At 35.5% G+C, this 25,244-nt stretch overlaps 1 protein-coding gene and 1 long non-coding RNA gene across 2 annotated transcripts in view; one reads left to right on the top strand and one right to left on the bottom strand.

Moving 5' to 3' along the window:
• Window positions 1-292: 292 nt before the first annotated feature.
• Window positions 293-12,099, top strand: LOC140803100 (probable U3 small nucleolar RNA-associated protein 11). The gene is made up of 8 exons (XM_073158802.1): window positions 293-348; window positions 456-546; window positions 651-742; window positions 846-937; window positions 1,033-1,114; window positions 10,638-10,721; window positions 11,841-11,940; window positions 12,028-12,099. The coding sequence occupies exons 1-8, from the start codon at window positions 293-295 to the stop codon at window positions 12,097-12,099; spliced, it is 669 nt and encodes a 222-aa protein (XP_073014903.1).
• LOC140803102 (uncharacterized) overlaps window positions 6,954-25,244 on the bottom strand; it is an 87,026-nt gene continuing 68,735 nt past the window's right edge. The window contains exon 3 of the long non-coding RNA XR_012111766.1: window positions 6,954-7,110. This is a non-coding gene — a long non-coding RNA (uncharacterized lncRNA). The remainder of the gene's footprint in view (window positions 7,111-25,244) is intronic.

Genomic DNA, 25,244 nt, shown 5'->3' with positions numbered 1-25,244 from the left:
AAATACTTTTCATCAAATCAAGATTCTCTGCATTGTTGTCTCCTTTAAACCCTAAGCCTCCACCGCTTTCCACATGCGAGTCTTCTGTGCTTAATAATTATTTTGAATTTGGTGTAAATACGAAAGAAATCCGTTGTTTTTTTTCTGTACCGATAATCTTCGCTGTTTCACGGTTAAATTATTTCAACTCAAGATTTTTGTTAGCCCTTTATGTTTTCTGTAGTGGTTTTTGCCTTTCTGAAGTGCGTAAATTGATTTTAAAGTTCTGTGAAGTTTTTTTGCTAGCATAAAGATGTCGTCTTTAAGGAATGCTATTCCAAGAAAAGCTCACAAGGAGCACGCCCAGCCGTAAGTGTGATTATTTTTTGGGGTCATTAATATCATTATTGCTCGTTTTGAAATATTTTGACGTATATTTCCGGTTCACTCAATTGATGATTTGTTGTGTGTACCAGGCATTTGAGAAGGAAATTTGGGCTGTTCAAAAAACATAAAGATTATGTCATTCGTGCACGAGCCTATCACCAGAAGGAGCAGACTTTACTGGCAATTTCTACTACCCTGCGTCTTGTTGGTTCTGGTAGAATTTTATGAACGAAATTTGGCGAGTTCTTATTTTATGGTAAGTCGCTTCTGCGTGTTTATAACAGAAACTTAAGGAAAAAGCAGCATTGAGGAACCCAGATGAATTTTACTTCATGATGATTAAAACAAAAACTGTTGGCGGAGTCCATAAACCTGAGTAAGATGGAAAATTTTATTTTTATGAGGTTATCTGTTCTCTTTTGAGGATATTTATTTAAGTGTAATTTGAATATTAGCTGTTGAATGTGGATTTTGTAAAGGAGCCAGGCTAATAAGCACACTAACGAAGAGCTGATGTTGATGAAGACCCAAGACATTGGATATATTTTTCAGAAGCTTCAAACTGAAAAAAAGGTTTTATTTTAGAGTTTCTGGTTTTTTGGGTCTCGGATTCTCGATATAGCTGTCATGCAGGTTCTTTATTCTGAAATTTAACTTTTTGGATGCAAAAAATTGAAAGACTTAATGGTATGCTGCATTCTCTTGACAATCAGTCATCATCCAAACATGTTTATTATGCTGACAACAGGTGAGTGATCAAGCCCTTTTTCTACTGATTCTTTATAGTTTTCATACCCATTTTTTAGAGTAGTCAATTTCATGTTATAACAGTTATGTCACCACCAAAGTTTATTCTTTTCTCATTATTAGATATGGTCGCTTTAGATAGCTCAATTAATTTATTTCTTCAAAGTCATTTTATTCCCTTATGCTTTAGAAAGAACGTCTAATATGTAATCTAGGCAATTAAGATAAAACTATCCGAAGGCCAATTTCAAAAGTTCAATGACCAAGTGTAAAGGCCCGAAATTCGTGCTTGAAAATCTGCGGAAAAATTAGAATTTTCTTTTTTAAATAATTAAATTTTCTCATTCATAAAATAGACCGATAAATAAAGGTTAATGTTCAAAATGGCAGCGGAAGAAATTAATGTTAGCAAAGTATCAATTTAAAATAATTCATCAACAGATACAAACTGAGTTCAAAAAATAATAAATGCTAAAAATGAGGTCCTCGGGTTCCACTACTGCCGACCCAAGCTAGCTCACTGGTCCCCGCCCTCGGCCCCGACCTCATCAGTACCTACAACAATCAAGTCTAGTGAGTCTAAAGACTTAGCATGCATATATCGTAAATAACAAGTAAATAAATAATAAAGTCGCATGCAAGTGAAAATATCCTGTAATGAGGTGTAACGTAAAATATCATTTCAATAGTAATTATAGTGCGTGCATAACTGAACTGAAAATATCATGGTAAAAATGTTTGCTCCTTGGAGCCCTGTAATAAAATAACTTGTAATAGTTTTCTTAGTGATATTATGGTCTACGCAAGTGGTCTCTGAACTGAACTGACCGATAACTGGCGATCGGGCCGGTAACTGACGACCAGGGGAAACTGACCGGTAACTGGCGATCGGGTGAAACTAACCGGTAACTGACGACCGGACCGGTAACTGACGATCGAGAACTGAACTGACCGGTAACTGGCGAACGGATGAAATAATAATCCCAGGATAGTAAAGTTACCACAAGCAATATTGCATAAATCTCAAAATGAATATTTTGCTCGTGATATAATTAAATAACATCATTAAATATGAACAATTTCGATCTTCTTGCATTAAAATCATGTACTTGCGATATTTAAAAATACCTATATGGCATGATTGAAGAGTGAAAGAAGATATAAACATGCCTTGGTTTGTTTTGACAGAAAACAAACGAAATAACGACACGGCACGACGGAGACGGAGTGCTCTTCACTTTCTCACTTTTTCTCTCTTAATTCCTTTAAACCAAGCATGCACCATAATTATTATAATAGTGTAAAAATCGTAAACATGATACATGAACATTTAAAATATCATGATTTGTGCTCAGGACGCTGCCAGGACCAAAAATCTCACCCCGGTTGCAAAATGACTATTTTTCCCCTGGAAACCCGAAAATCAGCGTTTCACCCTTAGACTTCTACAATTGATCCGAATCTTACCAAAGTCCTTAAAATGTCCCAAATTTTTTTTAAAAGTGTTCTTATACGTAATCTCGCGCCCATACTATGACTTAATCGATTCTTTTTTTTTAAACTTGGACCGGGGTCCAGGTTTTAATCCGAATCGACTCGAAACGCAAATAATCTTTTCCAACTTTTGAACTCACCTTACAAACTTTAAAAAGATCCTAAATTTATCACCTCATCCTCATAAACCTACGGCTGGAACTCCAGCACATCATTTGACATTAATCTCTCTCCACAAGCCACGTCTACCCTTTGCTCACCTCTCCAAATTCATGCCAACCCTCCTCCACCAAACCAGCCCTCAACCAATCACCTCTCGACTAATCTAAGCTCTCTCCTGGAGGCAAACAACCCATGCACCAACCCTTTCACTCATGATCGCCCCACACTAAAATGAGCCACCCACGGTTCATGCTTCTTCCCGTGATTGAACCATACCAGGGTGTACCAGCAGCCTTCAGACCTTTCCACAGCCACGGTTCAGACCCCATGTAAACTTGTTCAGACCTCGGATCGATCTTCAAGCCATCGACTCCACCCCTACCTCCATATATGCACTAACCGAGCCTCCCTCCCAGAAATCCCTCTACTCGACCACTCCTTAGCAGCGTTCCACCACTCAACTAAACCCCAAGCCAAACATCTCGACACACCAGAAACTCTTAACCACACAAGGATCGCAGCCCTTTGCACCGAATTCAGAAAAACCTGAGTTTCAAAGCATGGAATGCAAAGATACATGAAAAAACCAAAACCAACCATGCACATACTTGGATCGAGAGTTTCACAAAAAAAATACTCACATAACAGCATGTATATATCGTGTATGATGCATAAAGAAAATGGTACAAATGCGTGCCTTGATGTTATAGACGCGAGGGAATCGAAGAACGATTGCCGGAGATATTTTTTTCTTCAAGAAATGATCTTGGCCGATGGAACCTTCAGCAGAAAATGGTGAAACCGATGAAGAATAATGATGAACAAGTGGGTGTCGGCTGGTGGGGGGAAAGGTAGGGTTAGGTTTAGGTTAAAGAATGGTTTAGTGTTAATTAAATAGTAATCAAATGACTAATGGGCCCTAAATTGTTTAATTAAAAGCTTAAAAGAGTTTAAAGCCCAACGAGCTTAAAATTTGGCCCATTAAATCCAAATACAATCTCGAAAAATATTTCGTGTTGAAATGATTTTGAAAATATTAGCCGAACCATTAAAAAGTCTCCGGATTCGATAAAATTTGCGTATCGTTAAAAATTAAAATACTGAGGGTAAAAATACCCAAAATTTCCCATTTTCAAAAAATACACTTAAAAATGCTTTAAATTAATTTACAAAAATAAATCGTGAAATAAAATAGTTTTTCCTGAAAATTATCCGGTCTCCGATCCTCGTTCGAAGGTGAAATGCATCTAGAAATCCTAATGCATTAATTTCATGAATTAAATCTTATCATACATGAATTATGTGTAAAATGCATAAAAATAATTAAACACAAATTGTTGAAATAAACATGCATTTTATGTTTTAAAAGAATTTAATAAAATACCAAATAAATTTAATAATTTGCATCATGTGGTTCACGTGGACTTTTCGGTTTTCGGGACGTTACAATTTTCCCCCCTTAAATTGAATTTCGTTCCCGAAATTCGCTTATACTTTATAATCAAAAAGTTTAGATTCTTAATTCTAGTATCCCAATAATCCATGCTTCCGTTGCACTACTCTGATAAAATAAATGTTAAACCGTCCTTATGTCTCCTCAATCCTAATTATATTGCCTACTGAATCCTTGATTGCGAATTGCAACTTTAAACAACTTATGGTGACTTAGTTTTATTCTACTATGTCCTCGAATTTCTGACTTTCTCGCAATTTTCATACTAGAAATGTATATCCCAACTTATCGCACTTTACTTTTCTTATACAACACCCATAATGTCCAGCGTCCTATTACACTGGTATTTAGACAGTTCAACTTAGGAAACCTTAGCCTCAAAATTTACTGACCGACTTCTATCCTCGGTGATACACTTAAAATTTAAAATTTATCTCAACCCCATAACAAAATTAGCCTAAGATACTTGAATCGAATATTTATCTTACGGCACCAAACTTACATAACTTAATTATTTACAAGTACACCCCAAATATTAAATTATTGCAAATCTTAAATTCGAGTAGTGATAATCCATAAAACCCAAAATATACAATCTCGATCTTCTACCTTAATAATAAAACCCTTCTAGTATCAAATACATTTTTAACTATTCTCTTTCCAGTTACAATATAGTCGAGGCCTAAGACTCGGGATTTTCCTCATTGAACAAATGTCGCATTCTTAAGTATCATCATTGCTTAATTAAATATTAGCGTATAAAACTTAATAAGTTATCTCATGGTAGCATTAGACTAACTTTAATAAATCAACTTCACTTATAACCCATAGAGTTCTAGAATCCCCATAACAAGCTTTTAGATTTCTTACTCGATAAAAATCTTAACATTCATTCATTGATAACTTATGTTGAACACAACTAATTTCCTTTTGTTTTTAATTCACCCAAAATTTCCGTATGAAAAAAATATCCCATAAATTTGAAATTCAAACTTACACAATCCAAGTAGTCTAAGATAACCTAATTCCAACACACATAATCCCTTATTCCCAAATTTCTTAATGACATACAAAAATTCCTCAAGGTAAGGTGTCTACCTCAATTCTTATATGCGTCTATCAAGTAACCTACCTATCCATCATACACGACTTTCTAGAAAGATTTAACCCCAACAAAGATATAATTTTAACTCTTAAGATCACGATTAAAACTTATGATACGTCGAACTTAATTTCTCAAAATTTTGTTAACTCAATATCTACTCTTATAACTTAACTAACTGATCACTTTACCTTAAATTGTCGTCACTTTAAATTCTTAATTCGTCACAACATTATTTCTCTAACGATTAAATTTTCACGCCTAAGATTGATTCATCCTACAATGTCCTTGGTTACCATTCATTAGAACATTATAACCCAAATATCTAAATATTCTATATTTCCTTCAAGACTAAATAACCGAAAAGTCATATCCTTTAAACCGTTCAATTCCCACTTACTACTAAATAAGTTCTCAAATTTCTTAAAATTGTAAAATTAATTCTTACTTTCCTCGAACATGATCCAATTTTTCCCTAAATCTCGAAATTCCACAATTACCCGTGAGTCCTCAGTATTCCCAATTTCATTTTATAGATTTTCCGTATTATAAGGTTCAATAGCCTTAAGTTTATTAAACCCAAAATTAATTCTCATAACACATCTTACATTTCTTAAAATCCCAAGTGTTCCTCAAAAGTTCGCATTTACTCCTTAAAAATTTTGAAAATTGCAATCTGGCCCTTACAGTTCTCCAAATTTACATTTTGGCCCTACAATTCTTCGAAATTTGCATTATTGTCCCCATAAAATTTTCCATATTTCCCTCATTAAACTTTTAAATTTTCAAACTCAAAAATTAAATCCCAAAATTTGGTTAATTTGAAAATAGTCCCTTAGAATTTTTTTTTTTGTACTTAGGTCCTCAAATTATTAGTTATCACAATCCGGTCCTTAAAATTATTAATTCATACAATTCAATCCTTAAATCCAACTAGATAGAGCATGCATCCTAAATAAATTCTCATAATTAATCTTACATTTTTATAGATACTTAAAATTCTCAAATTTTACATTTATAATCTTAACGATTGTCGTAGTCTTCGAATCGCTATTGCTTATATGAAATCCTCAAAAATTCACTCGACTAGCAACCAAGAACCATCAATAATTTCTTAGAAATTCTCCAAGTCCCAAAGGCATTCATAATTTTCAAGATTAACTTATGACCCATAAGGAGGACATCGGTACTGTTGACCAAAAATTAATATAGTCAAATCAATTTCAACTTCTCCTAAAGCCCAATATTTGGATTCTTAGAAATTTCCAATTACAAACGTAACCAACATGCATAATTACATTATTTTTTTAAATTTAAATAAATACTGAATAATTAAAATCTGAACATAAAATATTTCATGAAAACATGCTGATAAAATATTTCATGCTTTAAAAAAAGGCGTAAATGTAAAACTTACAGACCGAAGACGTGACTTCATGTGCTTCTCGTGGTCAGTAGTAGTACAACCCTTTACAAGAACATAGGTTCTGATACCAACTGTAAAGGCCCGAAATTCGTGCTTGAAAATTTGCGGAAAATTTAGAATTTTCTTTTTTAAATAATTAAATTGCCTCATTCATAAAATAGACCGATAAATAAAGGTTAATGTTCAAAATGGCAGCGGAAGAAATTAATGTTTGCAAAGTATCAATTTTAAATAATTCATCAACAGATACAAACTGAGTTCGGAAAATAATAAATGCTAAAAATGAGGTCCTCGGGTTCCACTACTGCCGACCCAAGCTAGCTCACTGGTCCCCGCCCTCGGCCCCGACCTCATCAGTACCTACAACAATCAAGTCTAGTGAGTCTAAAGACTCAGCATTCATATATCGTAAATAACAAGTAAATAAATAATAAAGTCGCATGCAAGTGAAAATATCCTGTAATGAGGTGTAACGTAAAATATCATTTCAATAGTAATTATAGTACGTGCATAATTGAACTGAAAATATCATGGTAAAAATGTTTGCTCCTTGGAGCTCTGCAATGAAATAACTTGTAATAGTTTTCTTGGTGAGATTATGGTCTACGCAAGTGGTCCCTGAACCGAACTGAACGGTAACTGGCGACCGGGCCGATAACTGACGACCGGGGAAACTGACCGGTAACTGGTGACCGAGTGAAACTAACCGGTAACTGACGACCAAGAACTGAACTAACCGGTAACTAGCGACCAGATGAAATAATAATCCCAGGATAGTAAAGTGTCCACAAGAAATATCGCATAAATCTCAAACTGAATATTTTGCTCGTGATATAATTAAATAACATCATTAAATATGAACAATTTCGATCTTCTTGCATTAAAATCATGTACTTGCGATATTTAAAAATACCTATATGGCTTAATTGAAGAGTGAAAGAAGATATAAACATGCCTTGGTTTGTTTTGACAGAAAACAAAAGAAAAAACGACACGGCACGGCGGAGACAGAGTGCTCTTCACCTTCTCACTTTTTCTCTCTTAATTCCTTTAAACCAAGCTTGCACCATAATTATTATAATAGCGTAAAAATCGTAAAAGTGATGCATGAACATTTAAAATATCATGATTTGTGCTCAGGACGCTGTTAGGACCAAAAATCTCACCTCGGTTGCAAAATGACTATTTTGCCCCTGAAAACCCGAAAATTAGCGTTTCACCCCTAGACTTCTACAATTGACCCGAATCGTTCCAAACTCCTTAAAATGTCCCAAAATATTTTTAAAAGTGTTCTTATACGTAAACTCAAGCCCATACTATAACTTAATCGATTCGTTTTTTTTTAAACTTGGACCGGGGTCCAGGTTTTAATCCGAATCGACTCGAAACGTAACTAAATCTTTTCCAACTTTTGAACCCACCTTACAAACTTTAAAAAGATCCTAAAATTATCACATCATCCTCATAAACCCACGGCTGAAACTCCAGCACATCATTTGACACTAATCTCTCTCCACAAGCCACGTCTACCCTTTGCTCACCTTTCCAAATTCATGCCAACCCTCCTCCACCGAACCAGCCCTCAACCAACCACCTCTCGACTAATCTAAGCTCTCTCCTGGATGCAAACAACCCACGCAAACACCCCCATGCACCAACCCTTTCACTCATGATCGCCCCATACTAAAATGAGCCACCCACGGTTCATGCTCCTTCCCGTGATTGAACCATACCAGGGTGTACCAGCAGCCTTCAAACCTTTACACAGCCACGGTTCAGATCCCATCTAACCTGGTTCAGACCTCGGATCGGTCTTCAAGCCATCGACTCCACATCTACCTCCATATATGAACTAACCGAGCCTCCCTCCCAGAAATCCCTCTACTCGACCACTCCTTAGCAGCGTTCAACCACTCAAATAAACCCCAAGCCAAACATCTCGACACACCAAAAACTCTTAAACACACAAGGATCGCAGCCCTTTGCACCGAATTCAGAAAAACGTGAGTTTCAAAGCATGGAATGCAAAGATACATGCAAAAACTAAAACCAACCATGCACATACTTGGATCGAGCGTTTCACAAAACAAATACTCACATAACAACATGTATATATCGTGTATGATGCATAAAGAAAATGGTACAAATGCGTGCCTTGATGTTATAGACGCGAGGGGATCGAAGAACGATTGCCAGAGATATTTTTTTCTTCAAGAAATGATCTTGGCCGATGGAACCTTCAGCAGAAAATGGTGAAACCGATGGAGAATAATGATGAACAAGTGGGTGTCGGCTGGTGGGGGATAGGTAGGGTTAGGTTTAGGTTAAAGAATGGTTTAGTGTTAATTAAATAGTAATCAAATGGCTAATGGGCCCTAAATTGTTTAATTAAAAGCTTAAAAGAGTTTTTGTAACGATCATGGGCCATTAGGCTGAACCAACAAAGGCCTCGGCTCATACCCACGCACCACTACTGGTCATGGGTCGTTAGTATGGTCCAGCATGGGCCTCGGCCCATGCCCATGCACCGCCACTCATAGAATATCCAACTCTTGGAAAGTGGTTTCTTTCGCCTCCCCCAACACTTGAACCCAGGACCTCCAGGTATAAGAATCTAGGTACTTAACTGGTACCAACACTTAAGAATCTAGGTACTTAAGCCTGGAGGTCCTAGGTTCAAGTGTTGGGGAAGGCGAAAGAAACCACTTTCCAGGAGTGGGATATTCTATGAGTGGCGGTGCATGGGCATGGGCCGAGGCCCATGCTGGACCATCCTAACGACCCATGACCAATAGTGGTGCGTGGGTATGGGCCGAGGCCTTTGTTGGTTCAGCCTAATGGCCCATGATCGTTACAATTGGTACCAACACTTAGGAATCTAGGTACTTAAGCCTGTAGGTCCTAGGTTCGAGTGTTGGGGAAGGCGAAAGAAACCACTTTCCAGGAGTGGGATATTCTATGAGCGGCGGTGCATGGGCATGGGCCGAGGCCCATGCTGGACCATCCTAACGACCCATGACCAATAGTGGTGCGTGGGTATGAGCCGAGGCCTTTGTTGGTTCAGCCTAATGGACCATGATCGTTACAGTTTTAAGCCCAACGAGCTTAAAAGTTGGCCCATTAAATCCAAATACAATCTCGAAAAATATGTCGTGTTGAAATGATTTTGAAAATATTAGCCGAACAATTAAAAAGTCTCCCGATTCGATAAAATTTGCGTACCGTTAAAAATTAAAATCCTGCGGGTAAAAATACCCAACATTTCCCATTTTCGAACAATACACTTAAAAATGCTTTAAATTAATTTACAAAAATAAATCGTGAAATAAAATAGTTTTTCCTGAAAATTCTCCTGTCTCTGATCCTCGTTCGAACGTGAAATGCATCTAGAAATCCTAATGCATGAATTTCTTGAATTAAATCTTATCATGCATGAATTATGTATAAAATGCATAAAAATATTTAAACACAAATTAATGAAATAAAAATGCATTTTATGCTTTAAAAGAATTTAATAAAATACCAAATAAATTTAATAATATTAATAATTTGCATCCTGCTTTAATAATTAAATTAATTAATTATTGATAAATTTAATAATTTGCATTTTTCGGTTTTCGGGACGTTACACCAAGGGGCAATGAGACTGTCTTCTCTGGAACTTCTGTTTGAATCATTTGAATTCAATGTTTACACTTGTGTGTCTGCAAATGATAGATTTTTTTTTCATCCAAGACAGTGATTTGGTGGTAATGTACTGGTCACACAAAGTATTAATGCATAAAATGGTGCAGGGCAAATATTGCTCAGTAGTATAGCATTTTGAGCTCAGTAGAAGTTTTTGTTTTTCATGAAGTATGTTGGCTGGCTGTTGATTCTCTTTCTAGGGAGGAGGCAAGAGAAGTACGCAAAAAAGTTTCAGAACAAGTGAACCCATCAGCTTTTAAAGACTTGCCTAAAGTTATTTTGAGGTACTGAAAGCTATTTTTTTTTAGTCAATTGCCTCCTACGAAATTGGATTGCCAGGTTGATAACATGTTTCTACTTGCCTCCCGACAATTAAGATCCATACCGAGTACCGAATGATATCATTACCGTCAATCCATAAGCTGTATTGAAAAAACGAAGTGGACTACAAATTTTCCTTGACAATCAGAAATAATTTGCTTTAGTCTGCCTGTCCTCACAGCTCTTTCATTTGTCTCTTCACCACCCATACTTTACCCCCTTTAAGTTATCAATACCACACTTGTTGATGGAACATGGTGATATTTGGCGCCTTGTCATAATATCTTATTTTTCTTATTGAATTTAGTTTTCAATTTCTACTTCTTTAGTATTCCATGCTATTGTTCAAGTTTTCTCTTCAAAAACCTTTTTGGATTTGTTGGTCACAAATATATACCAATTGGGAATATCAATCGCATGCTATGTGAGTTAATTATAATTCCATTTATGCGTGCATGATAAATATTTATGGCCGTGTGTCCTTTTTGTCTTGTCTGGACTTTCTTATGGGCTTCTATTTCTTCCTAGAGATCAATACTATCCCGTCATTTTGAGTGCTGTATCTTTGTATAAATTTTATGGGAATTAAGGGATGATACTTTTCTCCATCATTTATCCTTGCCACTTGACGAACTTTGGTTCAAGAAATCGAATTGATGCACAAGTGCTAGAGCATTTAAACCCAACTGACGTTTCTTGTATCATGAACTACTATCTATCATATTCCCTAAAGGGTCTTGCTTGTTGGCAATCGTTGCTGCATTTTCCTAAAATAAATCCTTTTTCTATGATGTATCTTTCTACTTTGATTTTGGGTATTTATTTTTATTCCAAATGACTTTTTTGTTTCTTGTAGAACATAACTTTATCGAATCAAATGGTTGGTTATCTGTCCGCCGTGCACAAATCCTTTTCCTTTTGATGAGTTTTGCTTTGGTTGGTTTCCAAATTTCTTTTCAGTCTCTCCTTGGCTTTAGGCCTTCATATTACTTTTGTTTCTCTTCTACATCGAGGAAGTTAGACTAGAATTTGTGGTTGAGGAGTTTAGTTTAATCGTGTATAGAAACACGGTCAACATGCAGGAAGACAGATTCTTCATATCGAGAGCTAGAGGCTAGAAAAAAACGGTTAAAAGATCTAGAGAAAATATACACGGATATGTCTATGCAGAAAGAGTTACAGGTATCAATATTTCAGAGAGTACGTTATACGCTTCATTTTTTCCTTGTTTCGCTGTAGGATAATCATTTTAATGCATCATTGGTGCAGAAAAGGGGTAAGAAACTCAAACTGTGTGAAGATGAAATGGTTAGTCCCACTTCAAGACCCGTGTATAAATAGCGACAGGAAAGGAAACGTTGAATAGAATACTTATTTAACGAAGATTTCTTGAATGAGAACCTAAGGAGGGGACGTACAACAATATCCTTTAGTCATCTGGGAAGCTCAATTTTCGTAACTGTGTGGAAACTACGTGATTTTTTAATCGGAACAACCGTAAACGTTGACACATAATTTTTCTGTGGCTGATGTTGGAAACAAAAGTATACTTCAATGTTTTCATAACCGGATCACCTTCATAACCGGACCGGTGATCGAATCGAAAAACACATGTTGAATTTATGGTGTGACTGAAAATTTTTATATTATATAAAATAATAATATAATATTATAAATAATGAAAAAGATATAGTTACCGATATAGTGATATTTCATGCTTTTAAGTTCCCAAAAATACTCTGCCATTAGAGCAGTCAGATCCATCAAATTTCACTGCGAAGAACTACAATAATGTGTGTAAAGTTTATAGCTTATATTTTTATTGTCGAAATTCTTTTCCATAAAAATATAATAGAAAAAAGTGGGAAAATAGAGTGTTGTTTTGAATGTTATATATATATATATATATATATATATATATATATATATATATATATATATATATATATATTTAGAAAACTAACATTTAAAAATATGTTCTATTTAGATATATGTGTAATAAAAGAGTTACTTTGGAGAGAGTTCAAACAAGTTTTATGGTTTATGCATAAGTTTTTAGGTTTGCTACCTTTTGCTATGACAAGCGAGCAAACTTGGGCCGCCACACATCGATTTGGTATTTAAAGAATTTGGTGGTGAACCCAAGTTGGTGATTTATTGTAAAATTTGATCGTGAATTATTTAGTTCTGGCCATATTGATAAGTTGTTTCTGATATTGGGTGAGAAAATTGAAGATAAGGCATTTCTAGATTTGATAAAAAGGTTGTTTGAATGTAAGATAGTCAACATTGAATTGGGTGGGGTTTGTTTAGGCGGGGGTCTGCCTCAAGAATCTGCCTTGAGTTCGATGTTGATCAATGTTTACTTTAATGGGTTTGATAAGGAAGTTCCAGAATTACTATTAAACATGAATTAAGAGATTCCTAAGTTCGTGTAAAATGATCTTGTATCGGCTGAAAGAGATTCAGACCATGTTTTTTTATAAGCCATTGAAGATTTATGATGTCCGATTATTGGATGAGATGTTGATTGTTAATTCAGGAACAAAGATTGATGGCTTTAGAATTGAAGAATAGAGTAGTGAAGTTATTAGAACGTGATTTGGATTTGAGAGTGGATAAACTTACAACTGTCATTCATAGCGCGGTTCACTACAAAAAAACGGATGGCGTAGCGACGGTTTTAATAAAACCGTTGCTATCATAGCGACGGTTTTTCCTAAACCGTCGCTATATGGCGACGGATTTTATTAAAATCGTCGCCTATTAAATTTAGCAAAAATTTACTAACACCCGTCGCTTTAATAGCGATATCAACCGTCGCTAATATTGCGACAATTCCACAAACCGTCGCCCATGTGCGACGGTATTGTATTCTACCGTCGCTATGTTAGCGACCGTTTTCAATCAACCGTCGCTTAATTTTAAAGACGACGGGTTTTATAAAAACAGTCGCTATAGAGCGACAGTTTAAATAAACCGTCGCTTAATTTGATAAGCAACGGTTTTCATAAAACCGTCGCTATATAGCGACATCTCAAGATAACCGTCGCAATAATAGCGACGGTTATGCATCAACCGTCGCCCATCTAGATCCGCGACGGTTATAAACAAACTGTCGCCCATCTGGATCGGCGACGGTATATGCCAAACCAGCGACGGTTTTTGAAAAACCCGTCGCTATATAGCGATCGTTTGGGCAAAAACCGTCGTTATGATTCTATATATACTGAGGTTCGCGAACATTACCTTGAACGATTTTTCATCTATCTCAGGTAGTAGCGAAACTCTATCAAATTTTTCGAAGTTTCAATTTTTTTTATTTTGTACTAACATTTTTTCCTATTTATTTCGTAGATTTCCTCGTCGGTGCGATCTTCCCGCGTTACGTGAAACTGCATATCTTCGCGCAAATCAAGTTTTAAAGAATTTTTTTTTTACAAAAAATTTAATACATAATTTTAATTTTTGCGTAGTAGTTATTTTTTATGGATTTTATTGATAAACACCGTCGCTAATTAAACGGCGGTTTTTTTAAAAAACCGCCGATAAATATCGACGGATTTTACGAAACCGTCGCTAAATATAGCGACGGGTTTTTTAAACCGTCGCTAATATTAACGACGGTTTTGTATAAACCGTCGCTTAATATTAACGACGGTTTCTTAAAACCATCGCAAAAATAGCGACGGTCTTCTTCCAAAGAACCGTCACTATAAGCGACGGGAGTTGAAAAACCGTCGCTTCTAGAATGTGACGCAGCCCCCATGACGGATCGCGAAACCGTCGTTAAAACCGTCGCCTTGCCCTTTTCATTATGTAAATAATAATTCCAAACTATAACAAAAGAATCATTAATATTTTCAATATCAATCTTCATAGTTTAATCTAAAAATAATGAAACTCTAATCAAATAATTGCATGCAAAAGGATATTAGTATTATTAAACATTAAGAGACCTGAAGTAATTAAATTTAATGTCATTATCTAATTTTTATGTAACAAAAATCAGCTCAAACAAATGATAAAATATTTTATTTTGTTTAATAAAAATATCGCCAAAGCCTATTTTTATAAAATATGTGGTTCGTCTATAATTATCATATGCTAATAAATATTTCTTTATGTTTATAAACCAAATCAATCTTTTAAAATATGATATCATCTCTAAAAATTTCATAAATTTTAAATAATAAAATACTATCATATTTAAGCAATTATTCTAGTTAATTATAAGAAAATCATATAAAAATTATTTCTAAATTTTTTAATATAATATCAAGATTTTGTTTTTTTATTTCTGTGATATCATAATTTTGTGTGTTGTTTGTGTATTTGTATACTCAATCAGGAGTAGGTCTCTTGTGAGACGGTCTCACGAATCTTTATCTGTGAGACGAGTCAACCCTACCGATATTAACAATAAAAAATAATACTCTTAGCATAAAAGTAATATTTTTCTTGGAAGATCCAAATAAGAGATCAATCTCACAAAATACGATTCGTGATATCGTCTCACATAAGTTTTTGCACTCAATCCGAAATCCAATTTGCATGATTGAATTTTAGTTAATTTAGAATATTTTTTTTGCCACAATATAAAATACTTTTCATCAAATCAAGATTCTTTGCATTGGTGTCTCCTTTAAACCCTAAGCCTTCACCGCTTTCCACAGGCGAGTCTTCTGTGCTTAATAATTATTTTGAATTTGGTGTAAATACGAAAGAAATCCGTTGTTTTTTTTTCTGTACCGATAATCTTCGCTGTTTCACGGTTAAATTATTTCAACTCAAGATTTTTGTTAGCCCTTTATGTTTTCTGTAGTGGTTTTTGCCTTTCTGAAGTGCGTAAATTGATTTAAGTTCTGTGAATTTTTTTTGCTAGCATAAAGATATCATCTTTAAGGAATGTTATTCCAAGAAAAGCTCACAAGGAGCGCGCTCAGCCGTAAGTGTGATTATTTTTTGGGCCATTAATTTCTTTATTGCCCGTTTTGAAATATTTTGACGTATATTTCCGGTTCACTGAATTGATGATTTGTTGTGTGTACCAGGCATTTGAGAAGGAAATTTGGGCTGCTTGAAAAACATAAAGATTATGTCATTCGTGCACGAGCCTATCACCAGAAAGAGCTTACTTTACTGGTAATTTCTACTACCCTGCGTCTTGTTGGTTTTGGTAGCATTTTATGAACGAAATTTGGCGAGTTCTTATTTTATGGTAAGTCGCTTCTGCGTGTTTATAATAGAGACTTAAGGAAAATGTAGCATTGAGGAACCCATATGAATTTTACTTCAAGATGATTAAAACAAAAACTGTTGGCGGAGTCCATAAACCTGAGTAAGCTGGAAAATTTTATTTTTATGAGGTTATCTCTTCTCTTTTGAGGATATTTATTTGAGTTTAATTTGAATATTAGCTGTTGAATGTGGATTTTGTAAAGGAGCCAGGCTAATAAGTACACTAACAAAGAGCTGATGTTTATGAAGACCCAAGACATTGGATATATTTTGCAGAAGCTTCAAACTGAAAAAAAAAGGTTTTATTTTAGAGTTTCTGGTTTTTTGGGTCTCGAATTCTCGAGATAGCTGTCATGCAGGTTCTTTATTCTGAAATTTAACTTTTTGGATGCAGAAAATTGAAAGACTTAATGGTATGCTGCATTCTCTTGACAATCAGTCATCATCCAAACATGTTTATTATGCCGGCAGCAGTTGAGTGTGTAACGCCCCAGATTCGACGACTGTCCTCACTGTGTCAAGATGGGTCTTTCCAGCGTGCTTATGTTCTCACTCACACGCACTCTGGGAAAGCTTCCCAGGAGGTCACCCATCCCAAAATTGCCCTAAGTGAAGCACGCTTAACTTTGGAGTTCTTATGTGATCAGCTACCGAAAAGAAGATGCACCTTCGTGATATGAGTAGTACAAATCAAATCTTTTTTTTAAGCCCTCTTCAACTGTGCAGTCCATTACATTGAACAGTCTCGGAATCCCTATCATTCCCGTGTTGGTCGGTTCATTCATGTTCCCTCCACCTAGAAGCCTGCCAGGAGCCGCTCATTGTCCGCGCAACTGATGGCACTGGCGTTCACCCCCCGCCCTCTTCGGCCCCGGGCCTCACATGCCCACCAGCTTCCGCTTGGTTCGTCCCCGAACCACACCGTACTAAACCAACTGTAAAGTCCTAGAAATCCTTACTTGAAAATTTGCATTATTGTCAACATTGAGTTAGTAAATTTTTGGGAACATAAGTTTGATGTGTCCATGTTTTAGTCATGATCTTAACAGTTAAGATTATACATTGTGAGAATTTAAAATTTTAAGAAAGTTGGGGTACGATTATGGTTAGTTTAATTGGTTGACGCACGTAAGAGGTGAGGTAGACACCTTAACTTGAGAAATTTTGGAAGTCATTAACAAACTTGGAACTAAACAGATATGTGTATTGGAATTAATTTATTCAAAGCTATTTGGATTAGGTAAATTTTAATTTCAAATTTATGGGATATTTGCTCATACGGATATTTTGGGTGAAATAAAAACAAAAGAGAATTAGTTGTGATCAATATAAGTTATCAATTGATGAATATGAAGATTTTTTTCTTATCAAGTAAGAAATCTAAAAGCTTGATATGAGGATTCTAGAATTCTATGGGTTATAAGTGAAACTGATTTAGTAAAGTTAGTCTAATGCTACCATGGGCTAACTTATTAAGTTTATATGCTATAATTAAGTAAGCATTAAGGACACATAAGAATGCGACACTTGTTCCAATAAGGAAGTCCAGAGTTCTAGGCCTCAACTATATTGTAAATGGGAAGATAATAGTTTGAGCAGGTAATTGATACTAGAAGTGTTATTATTAAGGTAATAGGTCGATGTTGTATAATTGAGCTCTTATGGATTAACGTTATTCGAAGTTTAAGATTTACGACAATTTCACATCCGGGATGCACTTGTAAATAATAAGTTACGTAAGTTTGGTGCCGTAAGATAAATATTCGGTTCAAAGATTCTAGGCTAATACTACTGATGAAGGTGTTATTACATTCAAATGTTCGATCTACCATTGTACATGAAGGGTTTTAGAGTCACATACAATTTCCTTGCATTCTTGTTAGTGCTCACGGTTTCTGAAATTTTGCGTGAAAGGGGGCTGCTGCTTGGAGTCTTAAGAATCTGTGGATGTCGAGAGGGGTGGGGATTAGCATTTGGAGACGAAGCTTGATAGGGCCAGGTGTGAATTCTTGAGGGCTGTTCGGAGTATGTGCGAGTGGTGAGGGTGATAGTGGGTTCGATCGATGTAGGGTGGTTTCGGTTGTGCATGGGCTCGAACCCAGCCATGTCTCAGTACTGGTAAGATCTGGATGATGTTAGGAGTGAGCCATAGGTGCTTGATCGAGGGAGAAGCTCGGTCCTTGGAGGCTTGGCTCGATCGAGCGAAGTTGTGAGGGGAGCGAGCAATCCCTGCTTGTATCTCGTTCAGCGGCTTTTTGTTTGAGTTAGGCATAGTTTAGAAGGGTCATTAGGTTCTAAGTAAGAGTTTTTAAAGGTTGGATAGGTGGTGGGTTGATAGTGGACCGAAAGGAGATGAGTTTTTGGGAGGTTAGTGCATGAGGTGGCATAACAAGAATGGGCCGAGAGATTTGTTCTTGTTCTTATTTTTTTTAGCCGTGAGTTTTGGGTTGGAAATTTCAATTTAGGATCTTGTAAGTGTTTTTAAGAATGGATAAAAAGTTGAGAATTTTTCGGTTAAATTTCAAGCCGTTTTGGATTAAAATTGGGACTTGATCCAAGTTTTAAAACGGATCGATTAATTTTGGTTTTTGGCTCGAATTACATCTAGGAATATTTTTAATTATGTTTTGGGATATTTTAATGAGTTTGGTAAGCTTCGGGTCAATTTTAGAGGTCCAAGATTGAAACGATAATTTTTGGGCTTCCAGGGGCAAAATGGTCATTTTGCACCCGGGGTGAGATTTTAGTCCTAGCAGTGCCCTGAGCACAAATCATTATATTTTTTAATGTTCATGCATCACGTTTACGATTTTTACGCTATTATAATAATTATGGTGCATGCTTAATTTAAAGGAATTAAGCGAGAAAGTGAAGAGCACTACGTCTCCGCCGCGCCGCGTCGTTATTTCGTTTGTTTTCTGTCAAAACAAACCAAGGCATGTTTATATCTTCTTTCACTCTTCAATCAAGTCATATAGGTATTTTTAAATATCGCAAGTACATGATTTTAATACAAGAAGATCAAAATTGTTCATATTTAATGATGTTATTTAATTATACCACGTGCAAAATATTCATTTTGAGATTTATGCGATATTCCTTGGGGTCACTTTACTATCCTGTGTAAAGGCCCGAAAATTTGTGATTGAAAATTTGCGAAAAATAAAAAATTTTCTTTTTTTTAATAATTAAAATGTCTCAATCATAAGTTAAACTGATAAAAATGTTTGATATTCAAAATAGCAGCGGAAGAAATCTAATGTTTGCAAAATAATGACTTAAAAATAATTCAACAAAATAAAAACATGGTTTGAATTAAAAATAATAAATGCTAAAATGAGGTCCTCGGGTTCCACTACTGCCGACCCAAGCTAGCTCACTGGTCCCCGCCCTCGCCCCGACCTCATCAGTACCTACAACAATCAAGTCTAGTGAGCCTAAAGACTCAGCATGCATATATCATAAATAACGAGTAAATAATAAAATAAAATTTGCATGCACTACAAGAAAAACGACTTTCCGCAGCACGTCATCAACAGCGTACATTAAAAGCACGCTGCGAATACTATTTTTCACGGCGTGCACCCACCTGTGCGCCGTTAATAGTGTTGCACTTGATACTATTAACGGCGTGCATTAAAAGCACGCTGCGGATAGTACTATCGACGACGTACATATAAAGCACGCTGCAGATAGTAACTTGATACTATTAACAGCGTGCATTAAAAGCACGCTGCGGATATTACTATGGACAGCGTGCATTAAACGCACGCTGCGGATAGTAATATTTGCAGCATGCATTTTTGTCCGCTGTTAATAAATTATATAAACAACAGCGCACAATAAACGCACGCCGTTATTAGTATTATTAACGACGTGCAAGTTTATGCGTGCTGCTAAAAATAAATCTTTTTTTTAAAAAAAAATCGTTTTCAGACATTAACAGCGTACATTAATCGCACGCCGTTAATAGTATTATTCACGGCATGCATATTATTAGCACGCTGCGGAAAATGAGCTGGAATTTCGATTTCAGGCCACATTTAGCGACGGTTTATCTAAAACCGTCGCCGATGTAAATTCGAATGGCATAAACATTTAGCGACGGTCTATCTAAAACCGTCGCCGATGGACATCGGCGACGGTTAACAAATACCGTCGCTAAAAGATATACATCGGCGACGGTTTAATAACAAACCGTCGCAACGAAGCGCAAATTATCTATTTAAATCCTATCTCCGTTCCACAGTCCTCCACACCATTGAACAACACTTAAAATTTTTCTCTACTAACATGATTTTAGTTTCGATTTAAATACTTGTTTTGTTTCAATTTTTGGTTAATTTTTTAATTGTATTTTTTATTAAAATTTATTAAATTATAAAATTTAATTTTTTTTTATATTTAAACAAAATTTAGCGACGGCTTTTACAACCGTCGCAAACGTTTAAACCGTCACTCTAATTAAAGACCGTCGCTATATTAGCGACAGAATTTCAATTTTGAACCGTCGTTGATAGGCGACGGTTTTGCATAAAACCGTCGCTAATATTTTTTTTTATGACTTTTAACGGCGTACACATGCACGCTGTGGAAAGTTGTATTAACAGCGTACATAAGCACGCCGTTGATAGTAGTATTAACAGCGTGCAATGCACGCCGCGGATAATCTTGAACTTTTAACCGCTTACAACTTTGCAGCGTGCAATGCGCGCTGCGGAAAGCCAATATGCGCTCTGCAGAAAGCCATTTTTGTTGTAGTGATGGGAGTAAAATGATCATGTCATGAGGCATAACGAAAAATATCATTTCCATAGTAATTATACTACGTGCATAACTGAAATGAAAATATCATCGTGAAAATGTTTGCTCCTTGGAGCCCTGTAATGAAATAAGTTGTAATAATTTTCTTGGTGAGATTATGGTCTACGCAAGTGGTCCCTGAACTGAACTGACCGGTAACTGGCGACCGAGCCTGTAACTGGCGACAGGACTTAGTAATGTACGTCTGATCACACCACTGCCACAGTACTGGGTGAAACAACTGAACTGACCGGTAACTGGCGACCGGGCCTGTAACTGGCGACAGGACTTAGTAATGTTCTCATAACCGGTAACTGACGATTGGACCGGTAACTGGCGACCGGATTTAATCATGATAGTAAAGTGACCACAAGCAATATCGCATAAATCTCAAAATTTGAATATTTTTGCACGTAATATAATTAACCAATATCATTAAATATGAACAATTTCGATCTTCTTGCATTAAAATCATGTACTTGCGATATTGAAAAAAATCTATATGGCTTGATTGAAGAGTGAAAGAAGATAATAAACATGCCTTGGTTTGTTTTGACAAAAAACAAACGAAATAACGACGCGGCGCGGCGGAGACGGAGTGCTCTTCACTTTCTCACTTTTTCTCTCTTAATTCTTTTAAACCAAGCATGCACCATAATTATTATAATAGCGTAAAAATCGTAAACGTGATGCATGAACATTTAAAAATATCATGATTTGTGCTTAGGGTGCTGCCAGGACCAAAATCTCACCTTGGTTACAAAATAACCAGTTTGCCCATGAAAACCAAAAAACTATAGTTTCACCGATAAACGTAAAATTCCACGTTTTTGATATTTTCTTAATTCCATTGATTCTAACATGTCTTAAATAATTATTTAAGCCTACAAGAATTTTCCCATATTTTTATTTGTCCTATATCGATGACTTTTAAATTAATCTTTAACTATAACATATTAATGCGTTTTAATCCCGAATTAAACCAAACCTTAACATAAAATTCCCAAATTAAAAACTTAGACTTCTAATAATTATTTGAGCTTAAATATAATTTTCCATAATTTTATTAAGCATAAATCTAGGCATTTCAATTAATTCCTTAATTAACATTTCGTGCGGCAATTAAATCACGAATAAATCCAAAATTCATCATTCTGATCCGAAACTTACCTAACTCCTAAAAATGTCTCAAAACATATTTAGAAGTATCCCTAAACGTAAAATCGAGCCAATTTCATAACTTAACCGAATTGTTTTTAAACTTGGACCGGGGTCCGATTTTAACCCACATCAACTCGAAACTTAACCAAAATTTTCCCAAACTTTTACCATACTTAAAACATCTCTTACAGCCCCTAAACCACTATTTCCAGCCCTCAAAACCCATGACAACAGCCCTCAAAAGCTGCTGGAAAGTTGCTGGAAAAATTCTCAAAGATTTTGGCTCTAACTCTAGTTAGCACCCATGCCATTTTTGCGTCCCTATCCCAAAACAAAGTGAACCAGCTCCTATCCCACCTCTTATAGACCACCCTAGGACCCTACTGGACTGGACCAACCCAAGGGAACCAGCCCCATGCATGCTGGAGATCGCGACACCCAGCTATACACCAAAACCCGCCCAATCGAGCCAAGTAGAAAACCTGCGAACCATAGGTCTCCCCGCTAGTTCCAGCTGCGTTCAAGTTATTCCAGACCATGGTTCAGATCCACCCAGGTCCGGACCAAGTCAGGGAACAGCCCTTGCACAGCCGAAGGACCTCGAACCCATCGCTTAACCACATCGCTCCTCCAAAAGCACACCAACCCCGATCGGCCCTCAAGAAATCACACCTAGATCGATGAAGCTTCGACTCCAGCTACTAATCCTCATCCTTATCGACAACAACAGCTCCACACTGTCAACATACAGCAGCCCCCTTTCACGAAATTTCAGAGAATCATGAGCCCAACCGAGTAAATGAAATAAGCACATAAAAATCGTAAATCTTCAATCCTCTTGGCTAGATTGAAACTTTTAATGCAAGAACACATTCATTAGTATATAAAACATGTATGATGCATAAAAAATGATACATAAGCGTGCCTTGATGAAAAAAAATCTTGGAAAATCGATCGAGGGACAACGGCCGAAGGGAGGTGTTCCTTGCTTGAGGGAGAAATGGTTCACCGAAAGCTTTGTTGCAGCAATTCACGTGAAGGTTTCTGATTGGAGGGGTTGTCGGCTGTGGGAAATCATTAGGTTTAGGTTAAGATGATAATTAGCCAATATTTAAATAGTTAACCACCAATTAATGGGCCTAATTTTGATAATTAAAAGTTTAAAAAGGATTTTAAGCCCAACAAGCTTAAAAGTAGGCCCATTAATTCCAAACGCACTCCAGAAAAATATTTCGCGTTGGAAAGATTTTGAAAATATTAGCCGAAACCTCAAAATTTCCCCTGATTCGATAAATTTTGCGTACCGTTAAAAACAAAGTATTGCGGGTAAAAATACCCAAATAAAATCTCATTTTTGAGAAATACCCTTAAAAATACCTTAACTTAATTTATAAAAATAAATCGTATACTAAAATAATTTTCCTGAAAATTCTCCGGTCTCCGATCCTCGTTTGAACGTGAAATGCATCTAGAAATCCTAATGCATTAATTTCATGAATTAAATCCTATCATGCATGAATTATGTATAAAATGCATAAAAAGAATTAAACACATAATTAATGAAATAAACATTCATTTACTGCTTTAAAACAATTTAATAAAATACCAAATAATAACTTGCATGCATGCCAACTTTTCAAAATATATTTACTAACATGCTAAATCACCACTTCTTAAATAAGTCTTTATTAACTTATCTCAATACTCCATCTCCAGTCCGGCCTCACTTATTTTAACTGAAAACATAACGATTAAACTACTGCGTAAAATAAATAAATTTTAAAAAAAAGAATTTAAATACTCATACAATAAAAATAATTTTAATTTTAAATACTAGAATTATGCATGGCTTAAGTACGTGGTCTAATTTACGGGTTCTACAATCCTTCCCCCCTTAAAAGAAATTTCGTCATCGAAATTCGCTTATCCTTGATAAACAAAAAGTTTAGACTCTTAATTCTAAAATCCTAATAATCCACGCTTCCAATGCGTTACTCTGATAAGATAAATATTAAGCTGTCCTTACGTCTCCTCAATCCTAAATAAATTTGTCTACCAAAATCCTCGTTAGTGAATCACAACTTAAAACAACTTATGGTGACTTAGTTCTATTCAACGATAGCCCCGAATTTTGACTTACCTCACAATTCTTCTTTCTAGAAATGGATATCAGAACTTATCGCACCTTACTTTTCTTATACTATACTCGTAATATTCATCGACTTATTATATTAGCATTTATGCAGTTTGACTTAAGAAATCTTTGTACCAAAATTTACTGATCGACTTCTATTCTCAGTAGAACGCTTAAAGGTTACACCTTATTCCAACCTCATAGTAGTATTAGCCTAAAATCCTTGAATCGAATCTTTATCTTACGGCACTAAAATTACGTAACTTATTATTTACAAGTGCATCCCGGGTGTGAAATCGTGGTATATCTTAAACCTCGAATAGCGTTAATCCATAAAACTCAATTATACAACATCGCCCTTCTACCTTAATAATAACACTTTTAGCATCAATTACCTGCTCAACTATCCTCTTCCCAATTACCATCCAGTTGAGACCTAGGACTATGAACTTTCTTATTGGAACAAGTGTCGCATTCTTATGTATCTTTAATGCTTATTTATTTCTAGCATATAAACTTAATAAGTTAGCCCATGGTAGCATTAGACTAAATTTAATAAATCAATTTCACTTATAACCCATAGAATTCTAGAATCTTCATATCAAGCTTTTAGATTTCTTACTTGATAAAAAAAAATCTTAATATTCATCAATTGATAACTTATATTGAACACAACTAATTCTCTTTTGTTTTTATTTCACCCCAAATTTCCGTATGAGCAAATATCCCATAAATTTGAAATTCAAACTTACCTAATTCAAATAGCTTTGAATAAAATAATTCCAATACACATATCTGTTTAGTCCCAAGTTTGTTAATGACTTCCACAATTTCTCAAGACAAGGTGTCTACCTCACCTCTTACGTGCGTCTACCAATTAAACTAACCATCATCGCACCCAACTTTCTTAAAAATTTTAAATTCTCACAAGGTATAATCTTAACTGTTAAGATCATGTATAAAACTTGTGACACATCAAACTTATGTTTTCAAAAATTTACTAACTCAATTTTATCCTTATAACTTAACTAACCGATCAAATTTATCTTAAATCGTCATCACTTTAAATTTTTAATTTGCCACAACATTATTTCACTAACGCTTAAATTTTCACGCCTAAGATTGATTCATCCTACAATGTCCTTGG

Source organism: Primulina eburnea, chromosome 10 (assembly GCF_022965805.1).
Source record: "Primulina eburnea isolate SZY01 chromosome 10, ASM2296580v1, whole genome shotgun sequence".
NCBI lineage: Eukaryota > Viridiplantae > Streptophyta > Magnoliopsida > Lamiales > Gesneriaceae > Primulina > Primulina eburnea.
Note: the sequence above shows the minus strand (reverse complement) of the source record. Positions and strands in the feature narration are given on the sequence as shown.

Excerpts from the sequence above, each read along its gene's own strand:
- LOC140803100 (XM_073158802.1), top strand. The coding sequence starts at position 293 with ATGTCGTCTTTAAGGAATGCTATTCCAAGAAAAGCTCACAAGGAGCAC. Across the intron at positions 349-455 it reads CACAAGGAGCACGCCCAGCC|GCATTTGAGAAGGAAATTTG; the intron begins GTAAGTGTGATT and ends TGTGTGTACCAG. Across the intron at positions 10,722-11,840 it reads TTGCCTAAAGTTATTTTGAG|GAAGACAGATTCTTCATATC; the intron begins GTACTGAAAGCT and ends GTCAACATGCAG.